At 39.6% G+C, this 19,926-nt stretch overlaps 1 protein-coding gene across 2 annotated transcripts in view; it reads left to right on the top strand.

The window, feature by feature from the left end:
• Positions 1-13,721, top strand: part of depdc7a (DEP domain containing 7, paralog a) — a 54,017-nt gene extending 40,296 nt beyond the window's left edge. For both annotated transcript variants that reach the window (XM_043705524.1, XM_043705525.1), the window contains exons 6-9: positions 5,954-6,096; positions 9,620-9,745; positions 11,703-11,781; positions 13,430-13,721. In XM_043705524.1, coding sequence (XP_043561459.1) covers positions 5,954-6,096; positions 9,620-9,745; positions 11,703-11,781; positions 13,430-13,638 — 557 coding nt within the window. In that variant the 3' untranslated portion in view covers positions 13,639-13,721. The remainder of the gene's footprint in view (positions 1-5,953; positions 6,097-9,619; positions 9,746-11,702; positions 11,782-13,429) is intronic.
• Positions 13,722-19,926: the final 6,205 nt, after the last annotated feature.

The following is a 19,926-nucleotide window of genomic DNA, read 5'->3' as shown; positions in this document are numbered from 1 at the left end:
ATTTGGTGCCTATAGGTATTGCTGGCTGGGCCAGTATTTATTGCCCATCAGTAATTGCCTAAAAGGTTGAGTCAACCAAACTGCAGGTCTGGAGTCATGTGGAGTTCAGACCAGGGCAGATTTACTTAAAGGATATTAGTGAACCAGGTGCTGTTTTTAAACAGGAGTTGAAAGTAGTTGCTATTAAGCCACTCTTTACTCCAGATATTTATTAAATTCAATTTCCACCATTTTCCATGGTGGGATTCAAGCCCGTACCCCTCAGGGCCTGCTCTGTAACTTGTGGTATTATCAAGAAGCCACTGCCTTCCCTAAAATTATATTGCAGGGGGAAATTGGATCAAAGATTTTCAGTCCAGTACTTTTTCATAAAAAGCAGAAGATTGCATTAACCAAACCAAACGTCTTTTATGGCTGGAGCGATGCTGTAGATCTTGAAAGTAAAGTTGATGCAGTTCAGTGAAATTATTGAATGGTGAAAGAAGCTCAGGAGCTTAAAGTCCATTCCTGCTAACTCCTATGACCTGTTGTGCTATTGAAAGTTGCTGGGGAAGGGAAAGCAATTTGAAAGAGCAGTAGTGACCACAAGCCTGGCATTAAACCTGCCTGGTATGTAATGACCTGTTACTTCCTACAATCCACTAGACTGGTACCAGTGCTTTGTCACTTGCTCTCCTGATCTTTTGAAGAAAAGAAACTGAAGTAGCTCGCATATTGCCATTTAACATGGTCAACTTAGTCTTCAAGAATGCTTGGTACTCAGCCAGTGAGATTAATTTTGATCAGGCACACCCACATGTGACATGAAGGCTGTACATGCAGATTATTGCAACTGGGAGTCACTAATTGATAACAGGAAAATGCCAACACCATGTATATCTGGCATGCACTGTCCTGACCAATGGGTAGAGGTTTGGTAAGTGACTAGCCATTATAGATAATTCTCGATGCTTGCAAGCTTCATGTTTGGCACTTGTGGCAGAATCTCTTCGTCAAAGATTGGCCTCTTTATATCGTGCATCTTTTTGCTGATGGCTGAAGGCAGCTCACCTGAAATTTTTGTCTTCCTCCTTTCATAGACTGAAGAATGCTGGAATTAATGTATAAAGGAAGGACTGTTTCCTTTGTTCTGGGAGTTTCCCTGGACACACCCAGTTTCTCCAAAGCTTGTTCTGTACTGTGCTTAACAAACTTTTGCTTGGTAACAGAAGTTGCAGTTGCATCAAATGCGTTAGAACCTCGGGGGAAAAAAAACTTAATATCCTCTCAGCCTCTGAAGCTCCAGGGAAAAACAGCCCCAGTCTATTCAACCTCTTTCCCCAAAGCGCTCATCCTCCAAAGCTGGCAACATCCTTATCATTTCTGAACCCCTTTAAAGTTTCACAACATCCTTCTAGTAGGGAGACCAGAATTGCACACTATTCCAAAAAAATTAAATATTTGGTCAGATTTCAATTGCGATCTCGGGTAGAAGATCAGTGTCCTCATCTATTCAATTCTAATGTTTCGTTATAGCATTAACAAGTTAATTGTTTAACATGTTTATCCAAACTGTAAAACCAGGGGCTTGCAGAATTAAATTTGTAATATTTCTATGCAAAAATCAGCCTTGACATTTTTCCCAGTTCCAAACTTTTCTAAACTTGACTAGAAGAAACTGCATTATTTTACTTTCAATCACTGGGATTTGAGCTTATTGGGAAGAGGCTGAATAGACTGGGGCTGTTTTTTCCCTGGAGCTTCAGAGGCTGAGGGGGTGTTAAGTTTTTTTTAATTGAGGCTCTTATGCATTTGATGCAACTGCAATATGTCAACTTCTGTGAACAAACAAAATTTTAAGCACAGTACAGAACAAGCATTGGAGAAACCCTGAACACTCCTTAACATGCTTGTGAGGCACGTCCCAGGGAAGTGCTCTGAACAAAGGAAACAGTCCTTTTCCTTATACAAAATCTTTACATCAGTCAGTAATGCACACGAGACGACTCAGTCACATAGTACTCGTGCAACGCAGTGATCACCTCACCTCTAGACAGTGTAATGCAAATCATCCCTTAATGGATAAATCTGGTGTGAATTGTATTTTAACTATAGGGAGTAGTCAGAATTTCAACTATAATGTTTTTTATTTCTGGGGATGAAAATGTAAGTAGACAATATAAATGGCTCTTGAATAACTAGGAAATGGCCATGCAAATGACTTTGCCAAGAGATGGGAATGTAAATTCCTTACAATCTAATTCAGAGGCATCCCACTCTATCCTCAGGATATCCAATTTCCTGCAGATCAGTGCAAATTAACTCTTTATCTCAGGGGATCCTAAGTTATAAAATCATGAAGGACATAGACCAGTCTTTTCCCTGCGGTAGGGAGTCCAGAACTAGAGGGCATATGTTTTAAGGTGAGAAGGGAAAGGTTTTAAAAGGGACCTTGCGTGACTTTTTTCAGAGGGTGGTGTGTGGGGAATGAGCTACCTGTGGAATTGATGGAATCTGGTTCAATTACAATATTTTATTTAAAAGGCACTAAGATGGGTACATGATTAGGAAGGGTTTAGAGGGATATGGTCCAAATGCAAGCTAATGGGATTAGATTAATTTAGGATATCTGGTCAGCCTGGATGAGTTGGACCGATGGGTCTGTTTCCATGCTGTACATCTGAGGTTCTTTGTAATCAAGATGAATGAGTGACTCTATAACAAAGATCTTGACCAGTTTATTCCACTTCTAAATATGGACCTGTAAGTACTAAATCTCCCCGTGTCTGCATGGGTTTCCTCTGGATGCTCCAGTTTCCTCTCACTTCAAAGACGTGCAGGTTAGGTGAATTGGCCATGCTACATTGACCATAGTGTTAGGTGCATTTAGTCAGAGGGAAATGGGTCCGTGTGGGTTACTCTTCGGAGGGTTGGTATGGACTTGTTGGGCCAAAGGATTTGTTTCCATACTGTAGGGAATCTAATCTAATCTTTGTGTGGCCACAGACTGTTGTTGGCATTAAAGCTGATGTCTCTAGGGTGGGTGCCATAGGATTGGGGCAGCATGAAGCCAATTTTATTGCCTTTTGTGGCTGATTTTGGTGGTGCTTTAAGACTTTAATAGAAAATGTCTGAGTTGCAACATCATGAACCCTTATCTTGAATGTGCTTTGCAATCTAAAGCTAATTTCAGGAGTCTTCAATGGAGTTATTCACTCCAGTCACTTAGCATTTATCCAATAATTTTCAGAAGCCACTTTTGGCAAATTAACCTGTTTTTAAAAAAGTATTCTACTTTCTTGCTGTGAACAACTTGCTATCAAGTGGAAACAAACCAACCTTTTTTGTGTTCAAAGATTTTAACCATTTGAGTGAAAAGAATAAATAATTGCTGTTCTGTATTTTAATCTGCCATCCTTTATCAATTAATCTGAATTTTGTCTCCTTTTTTATTTACCAATTTTGGCCTACTTACTATCCAGTCCTTTATGATCCACTTTTAAATTTAATTTCATGAACTTTCTCTTGTTCACTTACTCTCTGGTTCCCTGGGTCAGCTTGTCATCACATCCTTTCTTAATTAGATAACTTTACACTCTAGATACTGATCTCTATTATTTTTGTTAGGAAAAATATCCTTGACACACTCTACCCCTTAACCTCAAGTTACAATTGCAAGCCACATTGTTATACTCCAGTTTAGATTTTTAATCTTTACTAGTGCTGGTCACTAGGATTTGAGTGCGTAATCTAGGTTGTGACTTCAGCCAAGTATTGAGACTGATTTTTAAATTGACATTTGACCATCCACCCCTGTCTGATCAGGTGGATATAAATATTCCTATGGAAATATTTGGAGTTTCTAATGTTAAATTTCTCTCTAAATTATCACCAGTACTATTTGTGGGATTGTAGTGTAAATGGTCTTTTATAATGTTAATAGATGTTAAAGTATCAGATTTTAAACAATTTTGGGGGTATCCTGTGTAAATACATATTCTGATTCTCAACCAAAGACTTTCTTTTACACAAGACTGAGGCTGAATGCTACCATTGACTTTTAACCTTTCTGTTCAATGTTGGGTATTTTTAATTAAAAACAAACCATCCATCCTCCCTTTTTAATTGAAAGCATTTTTATAACTTACAGCAGAGAAACAAGGCTAATCTCAGTTCTAGTTGACTGAAGCTGTTTGTCAATGGTGTAGCTTTGTATGCCCCCATTCTAATTAATATTGCTGCTTTTCTCACTAATGCTTTGTTCACTTTTTTTTAAAGTGGCATTCTAATGCAATCATTGGATTGAGGGGGGGGGGGAGAGGGGGTGTCTTCAATTTTTCGAGGGTGCTGTCAACAAATAACAGTAAAACATTGTTCTATGTACGAGAACAATGGATCAACTTTTTTCCTTTGGAAGTTTAAAAGTATTTTCAGTTGATATTTTAAAATGAGGTTTGTCTTCCAAATAAAGAACTCTAACTACAACCAGGGCAATTCAAACAGTGGGCTTTACTATAGAACATATCAACAATAAATTGCAGTCTTCTGTTAAGAATTTTATTTGTGGTGGCATTGCTTCCTTGCTGAAGTTTCTATAAATCTGGGTATTTTTTATTTTGCCCACTACCACATTGAGGATGTACTGTGACAATATGCCTTTTTAAGAAGGATTTTGTTCTGTCCTGTTTGTCTGGAAAGCAAGTGTTGTAAACCTGGAGGTGGTGTTTGTTCTGTGCATAGCAGTGTAGCTAACTTTTTTGGTTTCGTTTTCAAGTAGACAATCATGAGTGGGTGGAGTCAAGTGCTCAGATCTAGTGTTTGCAGGTTTTGCTTTAAGCTTGAGGCTGGAATTTTGGAAGAAGTTGTGAAAGATGTTGTGAAACTTGTAAACCTTTTCAGAATCCTTTCAAGGATGATGCCAGGGTTGGAGGATTTGAGCTATAGGGAGAGGCTGAACAGGCTGGGGCTGTTTTTCCAGGAGCATCGGAGGCTGAGGGGTGACCTTATAAAGGTTTACAAAATTAAGGGGCATGGATAAGGTAAATATACAGTCTTTTTTCCCTGGGGTAGGGAGTCCAGAACTAGGGGGCATAGGGTTAGGATGAGAGGGGAAAGATGAGACCTATGGGGCAACTTTTTCAGAGGATGGTTTGTGTATGGAATGAGCTGCCAGAGGATGTGGTGGATGCTGGTACAATTGCAACATTTTAAGAGGCATTTGAATGGGTATATGAATAGGAAGGGTTTGGAGGGATATGGGCTGGGTGCTGGCAGGTGGGACTAGATTGGGTTGGGATATCTGGTCAGCATGGATGTGTTGGACTGAAGGGTCTGTATCCATGCTGTACAACTGACTAAGTTACTCTAACAGCTAATCAGTAATTGATGTATATTACTTTAAGTATTTTGAGTTAGTTAAGCCAATTTTTAAATTTTGTCTATTTTAATTGTAGTGCAAGCATAGTGCTTTACTTAAAGCCTAGTAGTTTGACCAATCAAATTGCATCTGGAACACAATGCCTTACACTTGCATTTAAATAAAAAGTTAGGATCTTGATAGTCTTTTGTTTTGGGTTTTAGTCTGGTCTGTAACAGTGCCAAGATTATATTCAGTTTTAGGTGGAGGTGGGGGACAGCTAAATCTTACTGTTAAAGGATCACCCTTTTGGGTGACTCTTTAAATTTCAGGCTGATGTTTTGAGAAGAATGAAACGAAGGTGGATAGATGGAGTTGAGATTAAGATCAGCTGTGATCAAAATCAGTGGTAAAATGGACATGTTTTATGGCTAACTGTTTTTCCTGTGATCCCAAAAATAGTGGCTGAAACTCTGGCTGAGCTTTTGCATCTGGCCAGTAGGTGTGGAGGCAAATCATGGTACCCATACTGTCTTTGACAGAAATTGTGGACTGGGATCTTGCTCTTCAATTTACTGGAGTTGTACACTTTAATACATTTGCTTTTTTGTTTTGCAGTAAATGGAAAGTCCGAACCAGCACTGGAAGCAACACAACTGTGTCTAAAGCTTATGGATTCGAGGAATCGGGAAGAGCTAAGGAGATTATTGAATTTCATGGCTGTTGCTGCACAGCCTACATCTGTTACCTTACAGAAAGGGGTATGTGTGTCCCCTTTAAGGGATTAACATTTTAATAGTCTTATTCAATTTTATGGACTTCTGGATTTTTAAAAAAACCACTGGTCACTTCTGTAACTCCAGAAACTATCTGGAAGAGTTCATAATTTCATGATGTCATAGGTGACATCACAGGCAATCTCAGGATTGCTACCAGTGCCATGTGCTAGTCAGTAAGAATGATAGAATAAGCAGGATGAATGTGTGGCTTGAGAGGGGGTGCAGGAGGGAGGGGTTCAGATTTTTGGGACATTGGGACCGTTTCTGGAGGAGGTGGGACTATTACAAATTGGATGGTCTCCACCTGGGCTCAACTGGAACCAACATCCTTGAGATGCTTTTGCTAATGTTGGGGAGGGTTTAAACTAATGTGGCGGGGGTTGAGAACCAAATGAGGTTAGATGACAGTAAGGAAGCAGTAACTAAAGCCTGTAAGCAACTAAATGAAATCAGTGTGACTAAGGGGAAGAGGCAGGGAGCAAATGATTAACAGGGACTGGTGGTCTGAGGTGCATTTTTTTTCTAATGCAACAAGTATAGTAGATAAGGTGGATGAACTTATGGCTTGGATTAGTATCTGGGAGCATAATATTGCTATTACTGAGACTTGGTTGAGGGAAGGGCATGATTGGCAGCTACATGTCCCAGGATATTGACGCTTCAGGTGGGATAGAGAGGGAGGTAAAAGGGGTAGAGGAGTTGCATTACTGGTCAAAAAAATCACTGCTGTGCTGAAGAATGGCACTATGGAAGACTCTAGCAGTGAGGCAATATGGGCAGAGCTCAGAAATAGGAAGGGTATGGCAACAATGTTGGGGCTATACTACATGCCTCAACAGTGAGCGTGAGGTAGAGGTGCAAATATGTAAACTCTACATTGAAAGATGTAGGAGCATCAGGGTGGTGTTAGGAGATTTTAATTCACTTAATGTTAGATCTGAATGGAGCAGAATTTGTAAGGAGCATCCAGGACGGTTTTCTAGAGCAGTATGTCAACAGCCCAACTTGGGAAGGGGCCATACTGGGCCTGGTGTTGGGAAATGAGCCCAGCCAGGTTGATGTTTCAGTACAGGATTACTTTGGGAATAGTGACCACAATTTCATAAGTGTCCATGAGTATTCTTTTTAAAAAAAAAAGTGGTCCTAAAGGAAGTGCTAAGTTGGGGGAAGGCCAACCATACCAAAATTCATCAGCTACTGGGGGATGTAGATTGGGAGCAGTTGTTTGAAGGGAAGTCCACGTTTGACATATGGGAGACTTTTTTTTTAAAGAGGTTGATTAGAACTTAGAGATGTTCCTGTGAAAATGAGGGATAGAAATGACAAGATTAGGGAATCATGGATGACAGGTGAAATTGAGACTGGCTAAGAGGAAAAGATGCATACATAAGGTCTAGGCTACTGAAGACAAAGCTTTTGAAGAGTATCAGGAAAGTAGGACCGATCTGAAATGAGGAATTAAGAGGGCCAAAAGGGGTCATAAGATATGCTTAGCAAGCAGGGTTAAGGAAAATTCCAAAGCCTGCCTTTCATATAAGGAGCAAGAGGGTAACTAGAGAAAGGGTTAGGTCACTCGAGGACAAGGAGGAAAGTTGTGTGGAGTCAGAAAATAGGTGAGATTTTGCATTGGTATTTACCAAGGAGAGGGACATGGATTTTGAGGTTAGGGATGCTTGTTGAGTACTCTACATCAAGTTGGCAGAAGGAGGGAGGAAGTTCTGGGTATTCTAAAAGGCAATAAGGTGGACAAGTGCCCAGGTCTGGATAGGATCTATCACCAGTATACTGAGGGAAGCAAGAGAGGAAATAGCTGGGCTTTAACAGATCTTTGCAGCATCCTTGATAATGGGTGAGGTCCTAGAGAACTGGAGAATTGTTAATGTTGTCCCCTTGTTTAAGAAGAGTAGCAGGATACTCCAGGTAATAGACTGGTGAGTCTGTCATTGGTAGGGAAGCTGCTAGAGAAAATACTGAGGGATAGAATCTATTCCCATTTGGAAGGAAATGGGCTTATCAGTAATGGGCAGCATGGTTTTGTGCAGGGAAGGTCATGACTTAAAACCAGTAGAATTCTTTGAGGAGGTGACTAAGTTGATTGGGGGGAAGGGCTGTAGATGTCATACAAATGCCTTAAAGTCCATGTATAAGGTTCCCCATGGTAGGCTGATGAAGGTGAAGTTGCATGGGGTCCAGGCTGTTCTAGCTAGATGAATAGAGAACTGGCTGGGCAGCAAGAGACAGTAGTGGAAGGGAGTTTCTCAAAATGGTGACCTAGATCGGTGGAGTAGCAAATAGTGAAGGGGCCTGTCAGAATACAGCAGAATATAGATAAGATTGGAGAGATGGGCAGAGAAATGGCAGTGTTCGATCCTCACAAATGCAAGGTGATGCATTTTGGAAGATTCAATCCAATACAGTAAATGGAAAAGTCCTGGGGAAAATTGACAGATCTTGGTGTTCAGGTCCATTGTTCCCTGAAGTTGGCAACAGGTCAGTAAAGCGGTCAAGAAGGCATATGGCATGCCTTCCTTTATCAGACAGGGTATTGAATACAAGAGGTAGGTCATATTACAGTTAGACTCTAGTCTGGCTGCATTTGGAATACTTTATATGGTTCTGGTCACCACATTACCAAAAGGATGTGTGGATGCTTTGGAGAGGATCTAGATTAGAGTGGTGCTGGAAAAGCACAGCAGGTCAGGCAGCATTCGAAGAGAAGGCAAATTGATGTTTTGGGCAAAAGCCCTTCATCAAAAAGAGGGGGTGCAGGTAGGTTCACCAGGATGTTGCCTGCTATGGAGGATGCTCTCTATGAAGAGGTTAAATAGATTAGGATTATTTTCATTCGAAAGACTGAGGTTGAGGGAGGGGGGACCTGATTTGAGGCCTACAAAATCATGAGGTATAGACAGGATGGATAGCAAGAAGCTTTTCCCTCGAGTGCAGAACTGAATTACTAGGGGTCATGAGTTCAAAGTGAGAGGGGAAAGGTTTAGGGGAGATATGCTGGAAGGTTCTTTATGCAGAGGTGGTGGGGGCCTGGAATGCATTGCCAGTGGAGGTAGTAGAGGTGGGAATGATTTGCATCATTTAAGATGCATCTAGACAGATACATGAGTGGGCAGGGAGCAAAGGGATACAGAATCTTAGAAAATATGTGATAGGTTTAGATAGAGGATCTGGATCGGTGCAGGCTTGGAGGGCCAAAGGGCCTGTTCCTTTACAGCACAGGAACATCAGATGCATAGATGTTTATTAATAATGTTCACTAATGACATCTGATTTGCATGTATAATCTGGGTTATAATAATCCAACTATTTAGACATTTGGTACAGCTCTGGGACTGGTGGGACATGAACCTGGACCTCCTGGCCAGACACCGATACTAGTACTGCATTATAATCGTCCTCCCACTCGAGGTTGTGTGCTTGCTTAGATAGCAAGGATATTGTTCTTTGTTCTTTGTTCGTTGTGAGTAGTAACAATTTTTTTTTTCTTCCCCAGGTTGAAGGTCGAATTGTGATGAAGAGGACTTTTGGTAAAGCCATTGTTTCTAATAAGAACCTTCCAAAAGGGAAAGCTGATCTCTTGGTTTTGTTCCTGCTTGATCATCAGAAAGATGTATTTAAGGTAATAACATAAATAAGATCATGGCTTAGCCATTCAGCCCTTCTGAGCTGTTATGTTGTTAATAAAATGTGGCTAAACTTCTATAACAATTCTATTTTGCCACTATGGACTTGTTCCTTGACTCCCATTGAGCCCAATAATCTTTCAATATCAACTTGTATATTTCATGACTATATGAAACAGGGTTAGAAACATTCTAAAGATTTAAAACTCCCTAAGTAAAGCAATTGATCATGTTCTAAATGGCTGATTCTTTATCCTGAGACACTGATCTCTATTGGTCTAACTTGCCAAAGGAAGAAGTCTCTCAGCACCTACCATGTACAGCACCTCATTTATACTTTAATGAGACTGCAGATTTGCTGGTGGTTTTCTACATTAACATGAGACAGTCTGTTTCTTTATTGAGTCAGATGCATAGATGTTTATTAATGTTCACTAATGACATCTGATTTGCATGTATAATCTGGGTTATAATATTAATCCAACTATTTAGACATTTGGTACAGCTCTGGGACTGGTGGGACATGAACCTGGACCTCCTGGCCAGACACCGATACTAGTACTGCACTATAATAGTCCTCCCACTCGAGGTTGTGTGCTTGCTTAGATAGCAAGGATATTGTAAATGTAGTTGGCTGACAGACAATCTGCAAGTCAGTCTATCCAACTGACTCTGAATAGTGAAATCAAGACCTTTTTATTCTAGAGCATCAGCTGTCTTAGAGTGCCCTTGAGACTTGTGCAATAATCACCTCTAACCCCAGAGAATATGGGCCAATTCTACTTCATGGTGTCACTGGACGGTTTGTCATTTTATTGTTCATCCCCAGTTGCCCTTGAAAGTGGTGGTGAGCTGTCACTTTGAATCTACACACAGCACATGGACTACAGCAGTTTAATGTTAAGGTGGGAATCCCAAGATTTTTGACCCAGTGACGGTGAAGGAATGGTGATTGATTTCCAAGTGAGGGTGGTGAGTGGCTTAGAGGAGAACTTTCAGGTGATGGTGTTCATGTGCATCTGTTGCCACCCTCCAAGATGGAGGTGGTCATGGGTTTGGAAGGAACTCTCAGGATTTTTGAATTTCTGCAGTGCATCCTTTGAGTAGTACATTGCTAGTGAGTGGATGTTTTGTGGATATTGTGCCAATCAAGTGGGCTGCTTTGTCCTGGATGGTGTCAAGCTGCTTGTTGGTTTTTGTCATGTATGACAGCCCTCCCATTTCAGGAATTTGTATTACATGCTTGTGTAAGAGCAGAGTGATTATAAACTTTGGGCTTAATTCATTCCGGATTTCATGCAGGTGAATGTCTAAAGGGAGAGGGTCTACTTTGTTAATCTAACAATGCTAAATTGTAGTTGTCACTTTTTAAATATTATACTTTTTCCTTAATTCTGAGAAAACATGAAAATTTACATCTTGTATTTATGCAAAAGATCTGGAAGCATTTCAAATGCTTTCTTTATAGATGCCTGATACATTACATTAAATATGTACAAAATAGTGCAATAACATCAATGTCAACAGCAATAACCACTTGACTTTGTCAAATTATGACCAAACTGATTTTTTTCAGTTGGGGTGAAGGGCAATTTAAACTGACTTTTTGGCTGAAAACTTGGAATTTCTATCCAGCTGTAGTGTCCCCCTTCCTTCCAAAACCTAAAGTATTCAGACTTTGATCTGGCATTGGTCCTGACAGTCTGTTGCTAACTTGCCTCCAGCTACTGCTGACCAAGGTTCAGTGGAAGCATTCTGAAAAAGCAAGAAGCCACTTGAACTTAATGTGAACTTTTTTTTTCTGGGTTTGAATCTAAAACACTTTTTTTTGCCTCAAATGTAGGGAAAAGGTGTACAGTAGAGCAAAAATACAGAAAGACTACATGCACTTCTGACTGCAATAGTCATTTTCATAAAACCAGTATTATTCTTCACTTTAAAATATCTGATCAGGTCCCAGGATCATTGCACAAAATGGTGAGTGAGAAACTGATGTTTGTTCAACATGGTGGAGATCCAGACCTTCACACAGGTAAGTGACAGCTAATTGGTATGAGTAACTTTGCTGTTACCTCAAGTAGTGATTAGCACCAATCCTAAGTGCACATTTGTACAGCAGACAGTTCCCGTATGTTGCCTCTTAATGTTTTGGTTCACATTTGATGACTAAACTATTGTTCCTCTTTACTGTAAATGGCAGCTGGAATTCAGATGTAATAACGTTCAAACCCAATACTTGCTGCCTGTAATTCTACTCTCATGAGGATGTGCTGATAAGGTTCTCAAAATCAGGTGGGAAATCTGAATTGGAGTCTTCCACTCTTGTGCTGTTAACATCAATTTTGGGGAAAAAAAGATCAAAATTGGATCTTGAAGAATGAAGTGCAAGGAATAGGCTTGTTGTTTGTGGTTGAAGATATGTGCAGATCTATCACCTCTTGTATTAAAGTGCCATCTTGTCTTGCATTACCTTTTGTTAATGGTCTGATACTTGACCACAGACTAATAAATGAGCTGCAGCATGGAAAGTGGAGAAGTGATATTCTAGTAGTAATGTCACTAGACTAGTAATCAAAATACCTCGGTTCGTGTTCTGGCAACACTGGTTCAAATCCCACCATAGCGGATGGTGAAAATTTGAGTTGAGGATGGGTAATAACTGATAGCTTAGCCAGTGATATTCACATCCATTAAATACAAAATTGAAAATTTACACTAATTCCTGCAGAAGATTATACAGATGTTTTAAGGTTTTTTGTTTACTTCAGTTTAATGCATGGTTAAAGCTGAGGCCAAATAAACTCTTCCACTTGAGTGTTAGTAGGAGATGGCCTAGGAAAGTATGTCAAACCCCAAAGCTAGGGATCTATGAATATAAATGATTGAGTTAATTCAACAATTCATTTGGAAATTGGTGAGATTTCTTCATCTATCACCTACAGTGGTTTAAATATGGAGCTTGCTATTAGAAGTAGTTAAGATTCAAGGTATTGATTTTATTAAGGAGAAACTGGATAAATGTCTTGATTAGGTAAGTCTAAATGACAAGCTGACTTACTACCTACCTCTAGTTCTAGACTAAACTTGGCAAAGCTAGGAGTTTCATGCTTTCAGAGTAGGTTCAACTTTCAGTCTTTTTGATCAAGTTAACTTGGGATTTTATTTTTAGAACTTGAGCTTCAGTCATTGTGAGCACAAGTTTATCTGGCCTAAAGGGATTAGGATAGTGAGGTCTGTATGCCAGAAGCTGGTAGCATTGGAGTGACTTTAAAAGTGTAAAAGCAGCTAAATTTGCATCAATTTGTCCAAACAAATTACAGCTGTCAAATATCCAATACATTATTGTGAATATACCTAACTTTTTAAAGTTCAGACACATTGGGCATGTATATTTCATGGGTCTGAGATACATCTTTCAGTAAGAGGTGGTATTGCAGTTTTAAAAATTCAGGTGGCAAACCAATTGGAGGGCTTTGAAATAAAACATCCATCAAAAATTTGAGGATTACTGGTTTCTGTACTTATGATTTTAAAATTTATTGAGATTTAAGTTCAGATAGAAACTTTGGCAACTATTTTGAAAGATACTGTATAAAACTGATTATTTTGGTTGATGTCTTGAACTTGACAAGTTCTGTCCCTGCTAAGGAGTCTTCTGTAATTTCCTGGCTTCTCTTTAGGCCACACTTACTGTGAAAGACTTACTCGTGCTGCATGTGAAAGAAACATGTGGAAGACCACTAGGGAAGAACTTTTATTGCTGCTTCAAACTATTGATGAAAACCCCAAGCTGTCTGCCAAAGAGAAAAAGAAGGTCCTCGCTCAGTTTAACAAGAGTCATCCAGCCATTTTTATTCAATATTTTTTCAATGTGTTGAGGAAATCATAACCTTGTCTGTCAGAGTTGCAGTAGTAATTAATATATTGTGTATTACTAAGTTAATAATAAAAGTTTGAATATTTTATACAAAATGTAAAACTTTCAAATTTATTTCTGTTTAGGGTGCTGTTCACTCTTAAAATGTTTTCAAGTAGTTTTATTTTGTTTTATCCCACTCTTCTGGTTTTGATGTTTGGATATCCACAGCAATGTGACTCTTGACTTGCCCTGTGGGAATTACTACTTTAAAAAACATGTCGTCACTAAATTCTGAATAGCACAAACCCTTACCTACCAGGTGGACCAGGATAACCAAGCAACTCTTTTTAAAAGAAGAAACTTGGCCATGAGGAGTATTGATTGGTCACATTAGTAAGGGGCATGCAGCATCTAATTCCATCTTGGATGGGATCAGGATCTACTTGACATGCATTGCTCTGCTGTGGTTCTCAACAATTACTGTAGTAAAGTATAAGTCACAATTGGACATAAGTTTAAACAAGACTGGATAACAAGAACTGCTAGAACTCCAAACTTCAGTTTTTTTTTCACCAGATAGTCTCCTGTTTAAATTCAGATGAAGTGCACTTGACTGTCAGTCACAAGAGTCTTACACAGAAGCAATCTACTGGCTCTAACAAGTCAGCAATTCAAAGAAGTGGCTACTTTCTCGGTGGCAATTAGGCATGGACAAATGCTCTTCCAGTGACATTCACATCTGTCCATTATAAAATGTTCTCAATACACATGTAACAAGGTAACTTTCTTCCAGCAACACTGCTTAAGTCCACAGTTTAAAAATCTCAACACCAGATTATAGTCCAAAAGATTTATTTGGAAGTACTAGCTTTTGAGTGCTGCTCTTTTGTCAGGTAGCTAGTGAAGCAGAATCATAAGAACAATTTATAGCACAAGATCAGTGTCATGCAATAACCTGGTGTTATGACTTTTAATTTTGTCCACCCCAGTCCACTCGCTCCCACTTGCTCATCATTAGCCCACATGCATTGCCAAGTGGGATTATAGAAAGCTAACTGGAGCCAGCTTTCTCATTGAGGTGGCAAAAGGCACCAAGAAATGTCCCAAAGCACTTTATAGGCAACTTTCTTTACTACATAGGTTGCCAATTATTACTAACCATCTTCAGGCACATGTGAACTCCAGTATTATTGAATCAATAAATTGGATTTCAACTTTAAAAGATTGACTCAATGACAAATGGTCCATCTCACTATTCTAGTTTAGCTTGCATTAAGCTTTTTGTGGAAGCTGAGTGGTTCTAGGAAAATTGAAGATATTGCAAAATAACTCCTGTGCTTTGGGAACATGAACACCATTACAAGTTACCCTCCAAGTGTCTCACTGTTCTGTCTTGGAACTCTTGTGATCTAATGCCATACTGAGTTTGGGGTCAAGACATATGTTGAGGAAAAGCCAAAAGTGTTCGGCCTTGAATGTCAAACTAATGCTTGCATTTTAATATTAAATACTGCTATACACAGATCATTTGATACACTAAACTCTGATGTTATTAGTCCTTACCTAATCTGTTTGAACTGTCAAGACTTGTCATTTTGTAGTGTTCTACTGTAGTATTGTCTGGTCCAACCCTACCCATTGCATGTTTCAGTAATGTGCAGCTCTAATGTCACTAAGGTTGCTCCAGGATCCTGAAGCCTATGTATAATCGGAACTATATCACCATTTCTGCACTGTCCTAATTCAGAGCCTGGAACTTTGCATGCAAAGCTACTCTAGGTGTAACACCACATGTTGCAGTTCAAAGTGACTCATTGCTCCTTTTCTATGACAATTAGGGGTGAACAAGAACTATTTATCAAAACTTGGCCCTCTGATTTATCACCATTCTCCAATAAACTCTAAGCTCTGATATTCAACAGGACTACTGCAATCTTCCATGAAGATTCGTCAAAAAATGCTGTAACTGTGCCAAATCTCTGCACTCCTCTGCTGTACCTCACCTCCAAACAATGTAGAGCTGACAGAAAACTATTCAACCCACACAACCATCATCCAAAATCAAAATCTCTCCACTTGGTTTTTGATCTGTTATATGAAGCACCAGGTAATTGTAAAATTCTTGAAAGCATGAGAAAATTGGTCTTTCAATATACAATTGGGGAAAACAAATTTTTCAACCATAACACCTCACCACTATTCCTTGTGATTAAGACTAACTGTGATTTTGGAAAATGTGGATTATTTTCCATTTCATGGTGGCCCTCAACTAAGATACAATACCTGTATTGTGCAACTTAGCCTGAGCCAGAAAAATAAGGACCAGTATTACAAACAGGACAAATAGTTTTGTATTTTACTTGGCAGCAGTGGTTCTGTGTGCTTTGGTTTTTTTGGGCAACTACTGTGGGTGCCTCAAAGCACTGGAGGAGTACCAACAATGGTGCCTTCACAATTTCCTTCAAATCTGGTGGTTGAGTAGGTAGATAAATTGTTCCTGATGGCCAAGAACCAAAGGACATCAATTTGAGGTGATTGACAAATGAATTAAGTGACATTAGGAAACAGTTTTATGCAGAATGGTTTTTGCTAAATGAAGTGTTTGGTACTGAAAGGGTTAATGTTGTGTACAAAATTTCACCTAATGTCTTAAGGGCATTGGTTGAGGGATAACAGCTCTCAAAAAAGATAGCATTCAGGTCTTCTGTTCCAATGACTAACAGTGTTCATTATACCAATGCAGGTGCTTTTCAAATTAACCTGTTGATGTATTAGAACACACTTATTGAACAGGTGGGACTTGAACCCAGGCTTTTGACTCAGGTAGGGGCACTACCACAGCAGCACAGGAACTTTTAATTGTACTAGTCTAACTTGTACCTGATTACTCTCATGCAATAAATGATCTCTTATTTAAGAGAAGGACCTCTTGTTAGGTTACCTAGTGGTTTTCTCTACTAAGTGAGACCAAGTGCACCAAAATAAAGAGGAAGATGACAGCAAATTTATCTTTATGCTGACTAAGTCCTGCTAACACTCTCAATGAGGTGTCAATGGTGGGCATGTTATTTTTCATCAACCTGGTCAGATGTGTTATGACACATCTCTGGAGCAGGTAGGACTTGAACCTGGGCTTTGGACTGAGATAGGGGCACTACCAGTGCAACAAGAGGCCTATAGTGGCAATAAGGCAAAGCTTTGCCTTACAACAAAGGAACTAGGATCAGTCTTTCAAGTCTGCTTTAGCATTCAATATGATCATGGTTGATCATCTAGCTCCAATACCTATTCCTGCTTTCTCATTATACCCTTTCATCCCTTTAAGAACTATATCTATATCCTTGAAAACTGTCAATATTTTGGTCTTGACTGCTTTTCAAGGTGCAGAATTCCACAGGCTCACCACTGTTTGGGTGAATAAATTTCTCTTCATAAATGGCCTATTCCATACCCTTAGCCTGTGACCCATGATTCAGAATTCCCCAGACATCAGGACCATCCTGCGTTCACCCTCTCTAGTTCGATCAGAATTTTATAGGTTTCCCTTTGGCTCCCCCCTCATTCTTCTAAACTCCAGTGAATGTAGTCCTAACTGATTCAATCACTCTTTATATGTTCGTCCTTCCATCCTAGGAATCCGTCTGGTAAACCTTCTTGTACTGCCTATATAGCAAGAACATCCGTCCTGATAAGGAGATCAAAACTCCAATAATATTTCATATGCAGTCTCACCAAGGCCTTGTACAGGTGTAGCAAGACATCCCTGCTCCTGTACTTGAATCCTCTTGCTATGAAGGCCAACATTGTATTTGCTGCCTTCATGCTTACTTTCAGTCATGGTGTGCAGGGACACCCAGGTCTCTTGCACCTGACCCTGCCCAACCTGTCACCATTCAGATGTTAATCTGCCTTCCTGTTTTTGCTGCTAAAGTTGGTAGCCTCACATTTATCCACATTATACTTTATACTTCATCTGCCTAGTATTTGTGCACTTAGTTAACTTGTCCAAATCACACTGAGCATCTTTAATCCTTTTCACAATTTACCCTCCCAACCAGATTTGTCATCTGCAAACTCTGAAATATTACATTTAGTTCCTTCATTTAAATCAAATGTTGTGAATATCTGGGGTCCTGGCACTTGTCCTACAGTACCACTAGTCACTGCCTGTGATTCTGAATAACTAAGTATTTTTCCTACACTTATTTCTCTATTCATGTAGTGTAGTACCCTGATCCCATGTGCTTTAATTTTAATGCAAATCTTTTACCTGAGACTTTATCACCATCTGAGATTTCAAATAAACCACATCCACTGGCTTTGCTTATCAACTTAGCTAGTTATACCCTTGCAAAATTGCAGTAGACTTGTCAAGCATAATTTCCCTTTTGAAAATCCAAAGATGTGCAGGTTAGGTGAATTGGCCAAGCTGAATTGCCCATAGTGTTCAAGGATGTATAGATTCTGTGCATTAGTCAGGGGAAATGTAGAGTAATGGGTAAGGGAATGGGTCTAGGTGGACTTGTTGGGCTGAAGGGCCTGTTTCCATACTGTAGGGATTCTATATAAAAAAACCCATGCCAGTGCTATCTGATCCTGTCACTATTTCCAAGTGCTCTGCTATTAAATCTTTTATGTTGTACTTTAGCTTTTTCCCTACTACCTAGGTCAAGCTAACCAGTTTATAATTTCCTGTTTTTTTTCAATAGTGGGGTTACATTAGCCTTCAATCCATAGGAACAGTTCCAGAGACTATAGACTCTTGAAAAATGACCACCAATGCATTCATATTTCTAGAGTCACTTCCTTAAAGTACTCTGGGGTGTAGATTAGAAGGGGATTTATCAGCGTTTAATCACATCAATTGTCCCAATACCATATCCCTACTAAAACTGATTTCCTTCAGTTCAACCCTTTTACTAGACTGTTTCCCAGCATTTTTGAGCCTTTATTTGTGTCCTCCTTTGTGGAAGACTGACATATGACCGCTCATATTTGCCAATGTGATTCCACAAGCATTTATAATTTTAAAGACCTGTCATACAAAACTTTGCTGCACATAAGAGCTGCTTTCCATTGTCCTGCATTGTGTTCTGACTTGTATCCAAATCAACTTGAAACAGAGTCCAGAACATTCATAATCTGGGGACCCCTATATCTATTTAATTAATCCGCCATCTCTTTTTCCCTCCTTTTGTAACTAGCCTGTGTTTCTGGCTATAGGGGGCTTACACTGTCTTCACTAGAATTATGGAATCCTTAGTGTGGAAAGAGGCCATTTGGCCCATCAAATTCACACCAACCCTCCAAAGAGCATCCCATCCAGACCTAAACCTAATCCCTAACCACAATATGCCTGTGATCCTGCATTTCCCATGACCTACGCATTCCTGGACCCTTTAATTTAGCATGGTCAATCCATCTATCTTCCACATCTTTAGTGTGGGGGGGGGAAACTGGAGCACCCAGAGGAAAGCCACGCAGACACCGGGAGAATGTGCAAACTCCACTCAGTCACCCAAGATGGAATTGAACCTGGATCCCAGATGCTGTAAGATAGCAGTGCTAATCAGTGAGCCATCACTTTTGCTTTTGCGATCAATTTGAATGTGCCCTGCAAAGTTCGCACGCTTAATCTAATATTTTTTTTTTCCCTGTTAAATCAATCTCTGATCTCCTTTGGTGAAATCTAAATTGCTCCCGATTCTTAAATCTGCTAATGTTTTTCAACTAGTTTATATGTCCTTCATTGGATCTAACACTATCCCTAATTCCCCTTGTTGGCCATGGGGGTCAGGCCACCTTTCCCGTTTTATTTTTGTGCTAGAGAGGAATGAAAAATTAAAGTAGTTCCTTCATAAGTTCTTCAAGTATTTGCCATTACCTATCCACTGTCATCCCTTTAAGTAACATGCCCAAACTATTGTAGCCAGCTCATGCCTCATACCATTGCAGTTTCTTTAATTAGATTCAGGGCCCGAGTCTCAGAATTAACCATGTCACTCTCCGTCTTATTGAAGAACGTTCTCATACTATGTCACTTTTCCCAAGTCACTGTTCCCCAAAGGGCCTCGCACAGCTAGATTGCCAATTATTCTTACGTACACAATAGCTATTCTCATATGACTTCTTCTCCAGTTCCTCCATATATTAATCTAGAAAACCATCCCATAGAGAGTCTAGGCATTCTTCCTCTATGGCATTATTACTGATTTGATTTGCCCAGTCTATATGCAGATTAAAGTCATCCATAGTTACAGCTTTATCTTTATTGCTCACATCTCTAATTTCCTGTTTAATGCTTTCCCAAATTACTGT

Source organism: Chiloscyllium plagiosum, chromosome 16, assembly GCF_004010195.1.
Source record: "Chiloscyllium plagiosum isolate BGI_BamShark_2017 chromosome 16, ASM401019v2, whole genome shotgun sequence".
Taxonomy (NCBI): Eukaryota; Metazoa; Chordata; class Chondrichthyes; order Orectolobiformes; family Hemiscylliidae; genus Chiloscyllium; species Chiloscyllium plagiosum.
This window is presented reverse-complemented; position numbering and strand designations above follow the sequence as displayed.